The sequence below is a fragment of the Mytilus californianus genome, unplaced genomic scaffold, assembly GCF_021869535.1.
Source record: "Mytilus californianus isolate M0D057914Y unplaced genomic scaffold, xbMytCali1.0.p SCAF_5, whole genome shotgun sequence".
In the NCBI taxonomy this organism is placed as follows: domain Eukaryota; kingdom Metazoa; phylum Mollusca; class Bivalvia; order Mytilida; family Mytilidae; genus Mytilus; species Mytilus californianus.
In genome coordinates, this window is record NW_026262701.1 from 84807381 (window position 1) to 84823879 (window position 16499).

The 16499-nt window shown below is 32.1% G+C and overlaps 1 protein-coding gene across 1 annotated transcript in view; it reads left to right on the forward strand.

The window, feature by feature from the left end:
* Positions 1–2690: 2690 nt before the first annotated feature.
* The window catches only part of LOC127701659 (eukaryotic translation initiation factor 2-alpha kinase 1-like), a 41411-nt gene continuing 27602 nt past the window's right edge, over positions 2691–16499 (forward strand). The window contains exons 1-5 of the mRNA XM_052205651.1: positions 2691–2856; positions 11858–11951; positions 12522–12698; positions 13371–13504; positions 15464–15513. Of these exons, the coding sequence (XP_052061611.1) occupies positions 11864–11951; positions 12522–12698; positions 13371–13504; positions 15464–15513 (449 nt within the window). The 5' untranslated portion in view covers positions 2691–2856; positions 11858–11863. The remainder of the gene's footprint in view (positions 2857–11857; positions 11952–12521; positions 12699–13370; positions 13505–15463; positions 15514–16499) is intronic.

The following is a 16499-nucleotide window of genomic DNA, read 5'->3' on the forward strand; positions in this document are numbered from 1 at the left end:
GGTAGGGACCTTGTTATTCAATTTCTAGTTATATTTTTTCATGTTTTGGGTTTTTTTTTCTACTTTTAAACATTGCTTATTCAATTCAAAGTATTGCCTTTCCATCAGTTTTTGGTAGTCCTGCTTGTTCCTTGAAGCTTTTGTTATCTATATGAATTTCAAGGGTTTTAAAAACACTGCACTGTGAATGAACACATGCAGGTTATTCACTGTGTATTTGCTTGGTCTCGATCCGGTAATTGCGTTGGTGTCCATTGCTTTATCGTGAAAAATAATCAAAGATTTGTTAAGTTATATGGATGGGGATGGTATACCTCGATAGTAAAATTAATACTGAAATAAAGTCATAGATATACAATAATGAGACTTGAGCATAGTCAAATTGAAATCATTTGTTGAAAGAAAAAAAATCTCCAATTGGCAAGTATATGTTGGTACACAAGTTCAAAGATGCCAAATGTATTCGGGTACACTTCCATTGGAATGTTCTTTCCCAAATGGCTGCTTCTCAGCCTTTCCATCAAAAACTCTGTTATAGTAATAATTTACTCAAGTATGGTGATATCTAAACTGATTTAAAATATAGTAAATGTACTAAACCTTCCAGGAAATGAGTGAACAACGTGCTTATAAGGATTATCAAATTAGTTGTGAACTGTGATCAGGAAAATTTATTTCCTGTGAACTGTAATCAGCAAATTTAATATCTCGTGAACCGTGATGAGTACAACCCATTACCCCCCCCCCCCCCCCCCCCTCATAGTTGAAATATCTGGAAATATACCAGATTAAAAAATTTTATTAAAGAGTTTTACTAGTGGCAATATTAAGCTTTCTGAACCATATTTCAAAAATTCATTGAGAATAAGGTCAATATGTAACAAAAAATTTGTTCCGGCGTGACATTTGTTCCGCCGGAACAAATTTCATAGGAAATATGTTCCACCGGAATTTATATCACAGAAAATATGTTCCAGCTCTGTAAAATTTGTTCCGGAACTAATTTTTTGACCAAATGTGAAATAAGTTCCGGAACAAAAATCATAGCTCCATGAATTTTGTTTCAATTAATATTAAAAAGTTTTAAATAAGTTCCTGTGACATTAGTTTTAAACGAACATGAAAATATTTCATAGAAACTAATGAATAAGTTCAGCTCAATCATTATTGCACACCGAAACATTTTCTTGTTACACTTAAATTATAATGCAAGCTAAATGCTGTACTGAGTGTACTTGCATGGGATACATTTGCAATTGAAGGCATGACTGTAACTATAAGATGAAGATAAGAAATAAAAGCGATGGTAATGTATCGTAATTTGTATTTATGTTTTATGCGGTATTCCTCCTTGGTTCCTGTTAACTGTCATGGCCCCGTGTTCTAGTCATACATGTACTTAGGACATGGCAGTGTTTCAAAAGAGTGTGTCTTTTTTTCTACATGTCTTTTGATATTTATAAATGATCAAGTCACTTGGCCTTTTCAAATTAGTACACATGTTCCTCTTAAACTATACTTTTTTTCTGAATGATTTTTTCTTATTCTAATCTTTTCTGGTTCAAAAGTGTCATTTAGATATTTTTTACAGAGTATATAATTAAGCATTTGCTATACTCCATAGGATCCAAACTGGATGGTTTACACTTTTTATCTATTATATTATTAATATAATACTTATTTTTATAATGCACTTGAATGATAACTTTGAACTCACTGATGACAAATGCTTAGTATATAAGATAACTTGATCTGAGCGTCACTGGTTAGTCATGTGTGGACGAAACGTGCGTCTTGCGTATTAAATTTTAAACCTGGTACCTTTTGTTAGCTATTATTCGTATGTTTCTCTGTCCTATATGTTCTCCCATTATTTGTATTGTAGTCCTGTCATGTAATGTTTGTTCTCTTAACCTTATTATTTGTTGAATTAATAAATTAAATATCATATTTAGGTCACATTTATAACAATAAAAGTTCAAAAATATAAATTTTTGGGGTGTTCGGTGGTGTTCGGCGGTGTTCGGTGGTGAAAAGACCTACCGTCACCAACCCGATATTTATTTCACCAGGTAAAGTGTGGAACTTATTTTATAGAGATGGAACAAATTATATAGAAATTACCTGTGAAAAAAGTTCTACCAGAACATATTTCCTGTGACATAAGTTCCATTGGAACTTTTTTCACAGGAACAAATTTTGGCTCACATATACCTCCGCTTTTATTGTTTTTCAAGGATTTTATAGTTTTTCTGACTTCCATGTAATGGGTGATTCAACGTTTCCGGTCAATCGTCCTGTCATTAGTGTAACCCTTTGTTTAGGGGAAAATTTCACCACTGGAATTTTTAATTGACCATTTCACTTTTGAAAGTATTGATAGTAATCATTTCAATTATTTTTATTCAACTCATTAATATTCTTATATCTCAGACTTCTAGAATTTCATGATGAAGCGGTAAATGCAAGATGATGCAATAATCAACCAAATAACATTTTGAAATAGTCCCACTTTCAAATGGGAAATAACTCCAGAGAGACTGTTTTGTTTTCTGCAAACTGACAGTAAGGTCACTGCTGGCTCACCTTTCAGGCTTTCTACTTTAGCTGATTTTATTGTGCATTAGTTATTTGTAGTCAGGACAGATATTTTTATATTTTTTTTTTTGTGGAAATTCCGCTGTAATGCAATATTTTCCAAATTTCCCTTTTATTTATAGAACATGATGTTCAGAATGTTCAGGAACTTAGGACATGAAGAAAGATCTAAAAATGGGAATCTCAAACACAGAAAGTAACATATAAAACAATTTCTCTGCTCAAACTTATGTTACAAGCCTCGCAGCAATATCCACAGTAATTATTTTGTTTTAAGATTAACAATTTCTATAATTTTGTGTGTGTGTGTTTAAAATATATGTGTGAAACTTGGTCAGGAATCAGCTGTGAACCGAATTCGGGTCAGTTCACCAAAAATCATTTTCACTCCCATTCACGTTCGTTCCCATTCACGTTCGTTCCCTTTCACGTTCCCACCCGACACGTTTGCACACTTTTTATTTGTTTGTATTAACATTTTTTTAATTGTTTTTTAGTTAGTGTATTGGCTATTGCTATAAATAAGTTTTTTTTTTATTGTTTCAAAATAAAGTGACATTTTAAAAACGTAAACAGGTATCCTTTAGTGTTTTATTCATTATTTTAACAAAATGAATAATAGATAAAACATTGTCATGATGATCAAGGCAAAGTTCATTCATCTAAGACTTGTAGAAGAAATGCGGAAGATACCAAACGACTATCAAACTCATTATGACATTGCCACGTACAACAATGAATTACAGCCATCAGTTACGATATAGAGCATTTATTTTATGTTATTCATTATGATTTTCATAACACAGAACAATTAATATTACCAAATTATAAGCTTTGTAAATACCAATTAGCAGTAATCATACATAATTAACATTTAATGATTAATCATCAAATCACAAATAACAAAGATATTTCATTTAAAAATTCCCGAATTTTTATTCATTAAATATAAATATTTTGATATATACATTTCAACACATCTATTGTTCCTACCGGTATTTCAATAAAAATAGGGTGCGAATAGACCAAGGGGGTGAATGTGTATTGGGAGCGAATGAACCCGATACCCTGTCAACCTTATAGCTATTTCTGAATCTGCAACACTTGATCTGATAATTTGCGATACTTGAACTATTGATGTCGTACAACAATCACTTTTGCATTTTTATTCATTAAAATATAAATATTTTAATATACACATATAAACACATCTAATAATCCAACCGGTATTTCAATAAAAACAAAGTGCGAATGGACCCAGGGGGTGAACGTGTAGGGTGCGGAAGTGTATTGGGAGGGAATGGACCGGATACCCTGTCAACCTTATAGCTATTTCATAATCTGCAACACTTGATCTGATAATTTGCGATACTTGAACTATTGATGTCGTACAACAATCACTTTTGCATCTGGAATTTATTTTTATCAAAACGATTTGAAAACAATCATGGCGGCCGACATGCTAGCAGCCAGTAGTATACTGGCATGTCACTTTGGCCAATGCCAAAGCAAGAATGCTAAAAATACGATTTTGTGCATTGAACACAGAAGAATGCTTCAGGATTGATTTCCCTTTATCTTGACTTATGTTTCAGTTGTCTACTTGTCATCTCTTACAGTCATATGATATTTTGCTAGGTACTTGGATATACTGTGAAAGTACTTTTATTCGTGGGTATCAATTTTCGTGGTTTGAGCAAAAGTTACATGTTTGTGGGTTCTTAAATTCGTGGATTTTAGTTTCTGAGGAAAAAAATGAGTGAAGAATTTGAAGCCATCAGAAACAGAGATTCTTGAAAATAATCATTCAATTTTTAGAATGATTTGTGGGACATTGCAAAATAAAGTGTTCATTTTCACCTTTTTGTTTGTCTGTCTAACTGACAACATATTCATATTTTTTTAATGAAAAAATTCTTTTGGAAATATGGTGATTCTTCGGTGCTTACGAGTTGTCTCGATTGAAGGACATTGCAAAGTAAACATTTTAATTGTAGCACACATTTAATTAGAAGTGATGACACTAATTAACCCGAGTTCAAAGGATCAACAGATTAACAAAGATAAAAGGCGTTAATTGAGTAATAAACATATCACTTGACGAAAACCGTTACAAAAAGAAATGCAACAAATCTACTTTTAATTGTAGAATGAATTCATATGAAATAAAAAAGCAAGCCCAATATGAAATTATTATACGACCGCAAAAAAAATTTGTGGTCGTATATTGGTATGATGTTGGCGTCGTCGGCGTCGTCGTCCGAAGACACATTGGTTTTCGCACTCTAACTTTAGTTTAAGTGAATGGATCTTTTTGAAATTTTACCATAAGGTTAAATACCACAAAAGGAAGGTTGGGATTGATTTTGGGGGTTATGGTACCAACAGTTAAGGAATTAGGGGCCAAAAAAGGGCCAAAAATAAGCATTTTCTAGTTTCCAGACAATAACTGTGGAACGGTGTATGGATCTCTCTGAAATTATACTACAAGTTTCCATACCACCAAGGATGGTTAGGATTTGCTTTGGGGGGGTTATGGCTCAAACCGTTTAGGAATTAGGGGCAAAAAAGGGGGAAAAACAAGGTTGTCCTGGTTAATGGACAAATACTTTAGTACAAAACATAATTTAAAGCAGTGTAAGGGAGATAAATCAAATACATCATTGAAATTATCTCCCTTACACTGCTTTTAAATTATGTATAAAGTAATGGTTAATGAACAATAAAGATAATTTAAAACAGTGTAAGGGAGGTAATCCAAATACAACATTTTGGTTACTTCCCTTACACTGCTTTTAAATTATGTTTAAAGAAATGCATATTTATAAAGGAAGACCAGTAAAAATATCTGCAAATGTTGCATCTTTTTTTTTTACAAAAAAAACCATATGAAAGATTTGACACTATATTTTTAATTCTATTATAAAATAGATTAAGTTAGCACTATGGTAAATTTAAATGGGTAATTATGGTTGCCAACTCCATTGGAAATTTGAATTGAGATTATGGCCATATCTTGAGGGAAAGAATTTTTTGGAGGAAAAAAGGGGGGGGATAAAAAGAAATTGTGGGGGGTCAATTTTTTCTCATTTCAGATTTCAGAAATTAAAAAGAATTATTCTTCAAATATTATTTTTTTTTCAAATTTCAAATATTGAAAAATTTCAAGAAGTAATCTTTAATTGCACAGTATGGCGCATTAGATTTGTAAAATCTTTGATCACATTTATTTATTTGTTATGCCGAATCTAACAGTGTATTTAGATTTTTAATTTTGGGTCCAGTTTTCAAATTGGTCTACATTAAGGTCCAAAGGGTACAAAATTCAACTTTGTTTGATTTTAGCAAAAATTGAATATATGAGGTTCTTTGATATGCTGAATCTAAACGTGTTTTTTGATTTTTGGCCCAGTTTTCAAGTTGGTCCAAAGTGGGGTCCAAAATTAAACTTTGTTTGATTTCAACAAAAATTGAATATATGAGGTTCTTTGATATGCTGAATCTAACCATGTATTTAGATTTTTTATTTGTGGACCCCGTTATCAAATTGGTTCATATTGAGGTCAAAAGGGTCCAAAATTTAACTTTGTTTGATTTCATCTAAAATTGAATTATTGGGGTTCTTTGATATTCCAAATCTAACTGTGTATTTAGATTTTTAATTTTGGGTCCTGTTTTTTAAATTGGTCTACATTAAGGTCCAAAGGGTCCAAAATTAAACTTAGTTTGATTTTAACAAAAATTGAATTCTTGGGGTTCTTTGATATGCTGAATCTAAACATGTGTTTAGATTTTTGATTATGGGCCCAGTTTTCAAGTTGGTCCAAGATAGGGTCCAGTATTTAAACTTTGTTTGATTTCAACAAAAATTGAATATATGGAGTTCTTTGATATGCTGAATCTAAACATGTATTTAGATTTTTGATTATGGGCCCAGTTTTCAAGTTGGTCCAAATTGGGGTCCAAAATTAAACTTTGTTTGATTTCAACAAAAATTGAATATATGAGGTTCTTTGATATGCTGAATCTAACCATGTATTTAGATTTTTTATTTGTGGGCCTCGCTATCAAATTGGTTCATATTGAGGTCAAAAGGGTCCAAAATTAAACTTTGTTTGATTTCATCAAAAATTGAATTATTGGGGTTCTTTGATATGCCAAATCTAACCGTGTTTTTAGATTTTTAATTTGGGTCCCGTTTTTTAAATTGGTCTTCATTGAGGTCCAAAGGGTCCAAAATTAAACTTAGTTTGATTTTAACAAAAATTGAATTCTTGGGGTTCTTTGATATGCTGAATCTAAACATATGTTTAGATTTTTGATTATGGGCCCAGTTTTCAAGTTGGTCCAAGTTGGGGTCCAAAATTAAACTTTTTTTAATTTCAACAAAAATTGAATATATGGGGTTCTTTGATATGCTGAATCTAACCATGAATTTAGATTTTTTATTTGTGGGCCCCGCTATCAAATTGGTTCATTTTGAGGTCAAAAGGGTCCAAAATTAAACTTTGTTTGATTTCATCAAAAATTGAATTATTGGGGTTCTTTGATATTCCAAATCTAACCGTGTATTTAGATTTTTAATTTTAAGTCCCGTTTTTTAAATTGGTCTACATTAAGGTCCAAAGGGTCCAAAATTAAACTTAGTTTGATTTTAGAAAAAATTGAATTCTTGGGGTTCTTTGATATGCTGAATCTAAACATGTGTTTAGATTTTTGATTATGGGCCCAGTTTTCAAGTTGGTCCAAGTTGGGGTCCAAAATTAAACTTTGTTTGATTTTAACAAAAATTGAATATATGGGGTTCTTTGATATGCTGAATCTAACCATGTATTTTGATTTTGGACATTGGACCATAATAGGTAAATTAAAAAAATTCAAGTTCTTAGACCACATTCTTTCTGTGTCAGAAACCTATGCTGTGTCAAATATTTAATAACAATCCAAATTCAGAGCTGTATCAAGCTTGAATGTTGTGTCCATACTTGCCCCAACTGTTCAGGGTTCGACCTTTGCGGTCGTATCAAGCTGCGCCCCAGCAAAGCATTTTATTATTTTTGTTTTGTTCAACGGGAATTATGTGAAGTTAAAATATTATGAACACTTCATCAGCGCATATCATCACAAGCTTTGCATTATAATTAAAATGTTAAGAGTCGTGTCGTTTTTTTTTTTTTTAAATTCAATGGGTAAAATCCTGTCTGAAGTTGTACATATAGAGTTCATAGTTAGTTTGCTGTTTCAATGTATTTTTCGTATCCACATAATCAGACCTACATTGGGATTTTTCCATGTCTTAAATTAATTTTTAGACAACAGTTGTTATATTTCGTTGGACACTTAAATTCGTGGATAAAGCCATCCACGAAAACAACGAAAATTGGTACCCCACGAATAAAAGTACTTTCACAGTACTCAATGTACATGATAGAAAATGAAGGGATATGGAGTAAATGTACATGGGACAAAATCGCACACAATACATAGAAAACATAGAAATTATCAATAAACGGGGCTTTTATTCCTGTTCTTCATCTTGACAGTTGATGTAGGGGCTTCAACAATGAACGAATCATTCATACCCTACAACAAGGCCAAGACGGCCCCTAGCGTCGACTTAAGCGGTACTATTGATAAAAATAAACCACAGTTCACCTTCTTGCTCCCCACCCGCCTTGGAGTGCCAACTTGTGCGATGCTTGTGTACAACGGTTCTCCAGTCGAAAGCACCAGGGATACAAGAAAAGTGGAGTAATTTTGAAAGACATCAATCGCCGCTAAAATATGCCTTGAAGTTACACATGTCGGGAGCGGTCAATGAATTACATAATTTATCATTACGGGCGAGGTTTTTCAACATATATTAGTCATACGTGTCATACAACATATATGATATATAGATATATATAGTTCGAGAGACATCCCATTTGATTTTAAGTTTTGTATATCCAAGACCAAGGTCCCAGTAAATTAACATAGATCGAAATTATTGCTAATTCAAAGGGTTTCTGAATAAAAAAAAACTAGAAGCTAATGTTGCAAGGATAGCTTCACCACAGCGTTTGTTGCCATGTCGGTAAATATTCATAGGAGTAACATGAAGGTCTTCACATATAGAGAAGGATTAAACCATTCCAGAGCATGGGTTTTGTTGGGGTTCATGTTGCTATCAGACCACCTAACATCCACTAATGATCCTGTGAATGGAATTGAAACCATACCTATATGTCAAATTGACATATTAATGGCATGATGCCACAAGATCAGATATGTATGAATACACATGTGCAGATAATTTTTACATTTCTGTGTCCTTGTAATGCGGTAAAAGGGAAATGTAAATTAGGTTAAAGAAAAATTTAATTTTTATACGAGTATATTGGTATGAAGTTGGCGTCGTCGTCCGAAGACACATTGGTTTTCGCACTCTTACTTTAGTTTCAGTGAATGGATCTCTTTGAAATTTTACCATAAGGTTAAATACCACAAAAGGAAGGTGGGGATTGATTTTGGGGGTTATGGTACCAACAGTTAAGGAATTAGGGGCCAAAAAGGGGCCAAAAATAAGCATTTTCTAGTTTCCAGACAATAACTGTGGAACGGTGTATGGATCTCTCTGAAATTATACTACAAGTTTCCATACCACAAAGGGATGGTTAGGATTTGCTTTGGGGGGTTATGGCTCAAACCGTTTAGGAATTAGGGGCAAAAAAGGGGGAAAAACAAGGTTGTCCTGGTTAATGGACAAATACTTTAGTACAAAACATAATTTAAAGCAGTGTAAGGGAGATAAATCAAATACATCATTGAAATTATCTCCCTTACACTGCTTTTAAATTATGTATAAAGTAATGGTTAATGAACAATTAAGATAATTTAAAACAGTGTAAGGGAGGGAATTCAAATACAACATTTTGGTTACTTCCCTTACACTGCTTTTAAATTATGTTTAAAGAAATGCATATTTATAAAGGAAGACCAGTAAAAATATCTGCAAATGTTGCATCTTTTTTTTTTACAAAAAAATCCATATGAAAGATTTGACACTATATTTTAAATTCTATTATAAAATAGATTAAGTTAGCACTATGGTAAATTTAAATGGGTAATTATGGTTGCAAACTCCATTGGAAATTTGAATTGAGATTATGACCATATCTTGAGGGAAAGAATTTTTTGGGGGAAAAAAGGGGGGGGGGGGGGTAAAAAGAAATTGTGGGGGGTCAATTTTTTCTCATTTCAGATTTCAGAAATTAAAAAGAATTATTCTTCAAATATTATTTTTTTTTCAAATTTCAAATATTGAAAAATTTCAAGAAGTAATCTTTAATTGCACAGTATGGCGCATTAGATTTGTAAAATCTTTGACCACATTTATTTATTTGTTATGCTGAATCTAACCGTGTATTTAGATTTTTAATTTTGGGTCCAGTTTTCAAATTGGTCTACATTAAGGTCCAAAGGGTCCAAAATTAAACTTTGTTTGATATTAACAAAAATTGAATATATGGGGTTCTTTGATATGCTGAATCTTAACATGTATTTAGATTTTTGATTTTTGGCCCAGTTTTCAAGTTGGTCCAAATTTGGGTCCAAAATTAAACTTTGTTTGATTTCAACAAAAAATGAATATATGGAGTTCTTTGATATGCTGAATCTAACCTTGTGTTTAGATTTTTGATTAAGGGCCCAGTTTTCAAGTTGGTCCAAGTTGGGGTTCAAAATTAAACTTTGTTTGATTTCAACAAAAATTGAATATATGGGGTTCTTTGATATGCTGAATCTAAACATGTATTTAGATTTTAGATTTTTGGCCCAGTTTTCAAGTTGGTCCAAAGTGGGGTCCAAAATTAAACTTTGTTTGATTTCAACAAAAATTGAATATATGGGGTTCTTTGATATGCTGAATCTAACCATGTATTTAGATTTTTTATTTGTGGACCCCGCTATCAAATTGGTTTATATTGAGGTCAAAAGGGTCCAAAATTAAACTTCGTTTGATTTCATCAAAAATTTAATTATTGGGGTTCTTTGATATGCCAAATCTAACAGTGTATTTAGATTTTTAATTTTGGGTCCTGTTTTTTAAATTGGTCTACATTAAGGTCCAAAGGGTCCAAAATTAAAATTAGTTTGATTTTAACAAAAATTGAATTCTTGAGGTTCTTTGATATGCTGAATCTAAACATGTGTTTAAATTTTTGATTATGGGCCCAGTTTTCAAGTTGGTCCAAGTTGGGGTCCAAAATTAAACTTTGTTTCATTTCAACAAAAATTGAATATATGGGGTTCTTTGATATGCTGAATCTAAACATGTATTTAGATTTTAGATTTTTGGCCCAGTTTTCATGTTGGTCCAAATTGGGGTCCAAAATTAAACTTTGTTTGATTTCAACAAAAATTGAATATATGGGGTTCTTTGATATGCTGAATCTAACCATGTATTCAGATTTTTTATTTGTAGGCCCGCTATCAAATTGGTTCATATTGAGGTCAAAAGGGTTCAAAATTAAACTTTGTTTGATTTCATCAAAAATTGAATTATTGGGGTTCTTTGATATGCTGAATCTAAACATGTGTTTAGATTTTTGATTATGGGCCCAGTTTTCAAGTTGGTCCAAGTTTGGGTCCAAAATTAAACTTTTTTTGATTTCAACAAGAATTGAATATATGGGGTTCTTTGATATGCTGAATCTAACCATGTATTTAGATTTTGGACATTGGACCATAATAGGTAAATTAAAAAAAATCAAGTTCTTAGACCACATTCTTTCTGTGTCAGAAACCTATGCTGTGTCAAATATTTAATCACAACCCAAATTCAGAGCTGTATCAAGCTTGAATGTTGTGTCCATACTTGCCCCAACTGTTCAGGGTTCGACCTCTGCGGTCGTATCAAGCTGCGCCCAGCGAAGCATTTTATTTTAATTGAATTTACAAATTGTACAATAAAATAATCCGTAGGGATTTATATGATTATTTCACTTATAAATCAATATGATTACCTTGGATATACATTGATTTCTCTGAAATTTTAAGACAGTTTAACAATAAATTAAGAACTGTATTAATTTTGGGGGGATTCAGAGCTCATCTTTTTTTTTAAAAGGACCAAAAGGAATCTGAAACAGCTTCAGACAATGCTAGATTATGTGTTGCTGTTCTCAATTCTTAAAAAAATATATTAGTCACTACAAATTTATTTTTTCATACATGCATGACATGTACTATTTTTAATTATGTGTGCAATACCTTGTAGAATGTTATGGATCACAACAATGATGAGAGCATGAAATCCAGAATATCAAAGAGTTTTCAGCGATACAAGCCTACTTCTATCAGAACCTTTGATGGTAAGATATTTTTTATTCTCTTTTGAGCTACATGTTTTAGAAGATTATATATCAAACTTCATTAAAAATGAAAACAGGAGTTTGCTTATACTTGTATAATACATAATAACAGATAGCAGGAATCCCCAAAATACAGCACAACTCAACAAACCATATTAACATTCAACACCCAACTCCTTGAAAAAATAGACATACAAATAAAGACAAGCAATACATGGCCCAGATAACCGAAGTACATGCTCAAAATGTAGTAGGGTCAAATCAGTTTTATTTGTACACAAACCTCCCCCTTTGCATGTCTAGACCATATGTTGTAAAACCAAAACACACAATAAAAAAATCTGTATAGAAATTTGTCATTGTCTTTTAGGTTATTCAATTAACAAATTGAGATACCAGACAAAAGGGTAATGTTTTAATACTGCATAAAGTATATTCATTATAACATATAATAGTGGCTTTGTAGACGTAATTAAAGCAAAGCAAGACAAGTTTTCACTTTCATAAGTGCTTTGATAGTCCCTTATGTCAACTCTTTTGTCATACGAGACATTTATTTTAATTTTATAGACTCTGACATAGCTAGTATGACTTCTAGCAAAGAGAGCAACAAGGATGTACCTAATGCATGCAATGGAGGACTTGTGCCTAGAACTGTCCCTTCACATCTTTTAATGGTGTCTATATTGGAACAATTGTGTTTTATGTATGCTCAAGATGAGGAAAAAGGGAAAGAACTGTTCAAAGGTATGACGAAAATTGCAATTAGAAGTAGGACATTTGAATGTTCAACCGTAGCAAAATCATAACTGCTAACTACAGTGGTTTGCATGTACAAAATTAATATGAGTCCATGAGTCTTAAACTCATGAAAATCTGTGTGGACTCATCATTTTCTGTAGATGTGATTCCAAAGATGTTTCAACATTGTATCAGCTGAGTCTATCTCTCATTTCATAGCAAAAGTCAAATGAGACTAAAAAATGAGACTGAAATTAAGTTTGCATATCAGAATGCTTATGTAAATTTTGCCTGGATAAGACATTAAGAATGTACAGAGTAATATACATAATATTAGACTTTGGCCTGCACCAAGAAGAATTTTATACATATATTGAGGTTTCTTTAAGAAACTGCATGTATATGTTAAACCTACTGGAACAAGTAGACCTAATAATCAAATCAATGTTGATGAAATCAGGTTCTTATTTAATTTGAATTTCCGTCAAGTACATTCAAATATACAATAAATGAACTTGCATATTGTATTTTATTATTTTATTTTCCACTGAAGACCCACATTAGTGCACGTGACACCAGGAAAGATTAATTTAATTAGTATATCCCAGTCATAGTCTTAAACATCATATTTGTTATTTACTGGACTACAGCAAAATGCTTTAACTCCATGTTTTGCAGCTATAAGCAGCCATCTTGCCCGACTGAATGTAGTTCCAGCATTGACTACTATAGATGAGATGCACAGTGTTAGATCACAATACAGACTTTTTATGGACCATGTATTACACACAGCTATGTTGAAAATAGATAAGGTTGGTTAATTGTGAAAATATTTGGAATATCTTAATTTTTGAATTGAACGTGTTGATAGAGAAAATGAGGTATTTTTAGGGGCATAGATGCTCAAAATACAACAGAATCAAATAAAAATGTAAAAGTTATATTTTATCTGGATCGCTTCCATAGTCAGTCAGGGGTACTACTTGTACAAGTAATCTTTATTTACTTTAAGAAGTAAAAAAAGTATACTTATATAAGTTAATTATAATGTTTGAATAATCTCTTAATTTTCTCAAAAATTCACTTGTATAAGTAAATTTTTTTTACAATCCCACAAAAATTCACAAGTTTTGAGATGTAAAAACATGCCTTTAATGATTTTTCCCAGGTAAGCTCATAATTTTTTATTAGAGTTCAATGTTTCATCTCATTAATTCAACAAAGAAACTGATTGTGCAAAGATCTTAAGTATTTGTGCAAGCCCTTCAAAAATTGCTCCTTGGGGGCTTGTAAATGAGCAGTGTTCTGAAGATAACAGACAAATGAGATTTTCATTGTCCATGAAATTACACTTAAATGATTAGTTAAGACATCTGCAAAGGACAGACAATTTAAAATTCTATTAGATCAAAGAAGTCCTAAGAATTCAAGAAAAGAAGATAGATGACTTTTTCACTTATATAAGTAAATAAATCTGAATGTCTAGTAAGGGACATAACGAGGCCAATTTTTTTTTTACCTATACAAGTAAATAAAATACACTTGTATAAGTATCCTACAAATTTACTTATATAAGTATATTAATATTACTTCTTCAAGTAAATAAGAATTACTGATACAAGTAGTACCCCTGACTGGTAGTCTTCAATACCAAGAATGTGCTTCCATTAAGGATAGCAGGTGAGAGGAGAGTATGCTTAGGCCAAAAAAAATAAAACATGTTTCCGCTAACCCTACCTACCCTAATTTTTAGTGCCTACCCTAACACTTTTTATGCCATTTTGGAACAAGCACTGTTAAAGTCAGACTGATTCCCTAGTACCGTAGTAACCAGCTAAAAAATGCTTGTAAAATAAAATGATATTGCCTACCTACGGTACCTACCCTATTTTTTTTTCAGCACATTAGCGGAAACACATGTATTATTTTTTTTGGCCTTAGTGAAGTGCACTGTCCACAAAGACTATAGAAAACTATTTTTATCACCAACCCTGAACATCACAAAATAGGACAAACATCAACAACATTGACAGATTTTTAGGGGGATAGCTGTCTTTGGTGTTACCGGTAGTTTAAATTGTATGATATGTTGCAGCTGTGGTCTGTCGAACTACAATCAACAAGTGATAAAAAATCTTGACTTTAGGAAATGAATTTATATTTCATCTCATAAGTTTATTATTTCATTAACCTTGTATGTATTTGTTAAAGCTTCACAGATAGACATGTATGGTCTGTTTGCTGTAAATTCAGAAATTCAGTGTTTTTATTATTGTGATAATTGTGACTGGATAGGTTTGGCAAAAATAAAAACTTGAATTTTGAATATCGGTAGCATTTATTATTAATGATTTAATATATGCAGTTTTGCCTGAAATTGCAATAATTAATCTTTTTATGCCCCACCTAGGGGCATTATGTTTTTTCGGACTGTGCGTTCGTTTGTCAGTTCGTCTCTCCGTCTGTCCCCCTTCAGGTTAAAGTTTTAGGTCAAGGTAGTTTTTGATGAAGTCGAAGTCCAATCAACTTGAAACTTAGTACACATGTTCCCTATGATATGATCTTTCAAATTTTAATGCCAAATTAGAGTTTTGACCCCAATTTCACGGTCCACTGAACATAGAAAATGATAATGCGAGTGGGGCATCCATGTACTATGGACACATTGTTGTCAATTGTTCAACAATAGTTATAATGAATACACACAAAAATTTATGAATATGCAGTAAATATGATGGAAACTAAAATTGATATGTTGTTTCTCTGTTCAGACCAGGAGAGCTCTTCCTTCACCGACTTCACCCCTGGAACAGTTTAAAAGGTTTGTTGTTAATATTCAGTGTTCTCCCCAGGCCGATATGACGCTGCGGTGCCGCAGCGCCTTCATAATATTTTTGTAAATCCCGCAGCGTCTTAATTGGCCGCTGTCCCTTGATACTTGATCCCGCAGCGTGTTAATTTTCACATTTTCATTATAAAATGTTGGTTAAAATTGTCAAGTTACTGATCACCGCTGATGGGTCGGTCAGTGTTACGCAATAACTGATAATTAGTTTTACCTGAGCCACGCTTATCTCAGCCTTATCGGACTATGTTATCAGGTAATAGCTTAAATGATCATCAAGAAGATAGATATTTTTTGAAGAAAATTAAAAATTTTAAAAACTTCAGTGCAGAAATTGAAGAAATAGATCGCAAATACATTGTATTTACGCATCGTGTGTGTGATCACTTGACCATTTATATAACGAATTTTTTCATTGGTCTAGAAGAAGAATCTATTTAAACACGACCAATGAACGTGTTGAATACACATGATAAATTTGAATACACATTGCTAAAGATATTTACGATGAAAACTATGAATGAAAGTATTAGTAGTTGAAAAAATTAAAATAAAGTTTGATTAAAGATAACGAGGAGTGATTTACTTTAATAGAAAGTGAAAAAATGTTGCTTGCAAGGTAAATTCGTCTGGAACTGTCATATTTTTAGAAATAAAATGATCATTGAACATCGATCGTGAATCCGTGCGTCGGGAAATATGTGACAATCAACACGGGTACAGAATCGCCGCAGCTTCTGTATAATGTCACTGGTAAATAATTTCAATGGTTTTAACTTTAACGAATTTGTAAAGTTTCGTTTATATCTATCTGCCAAAGATAGGATTAAACAATAATACGCACGGAAGCGTAATGTGAAACTACGGAAACTGGTCAGCTGTTCATTTATAAAAAAAATTTGTTTTAAAAAGTTGTATACCAAATATCTTAACCATATTCGATTTTATTAATTCTGAATGAA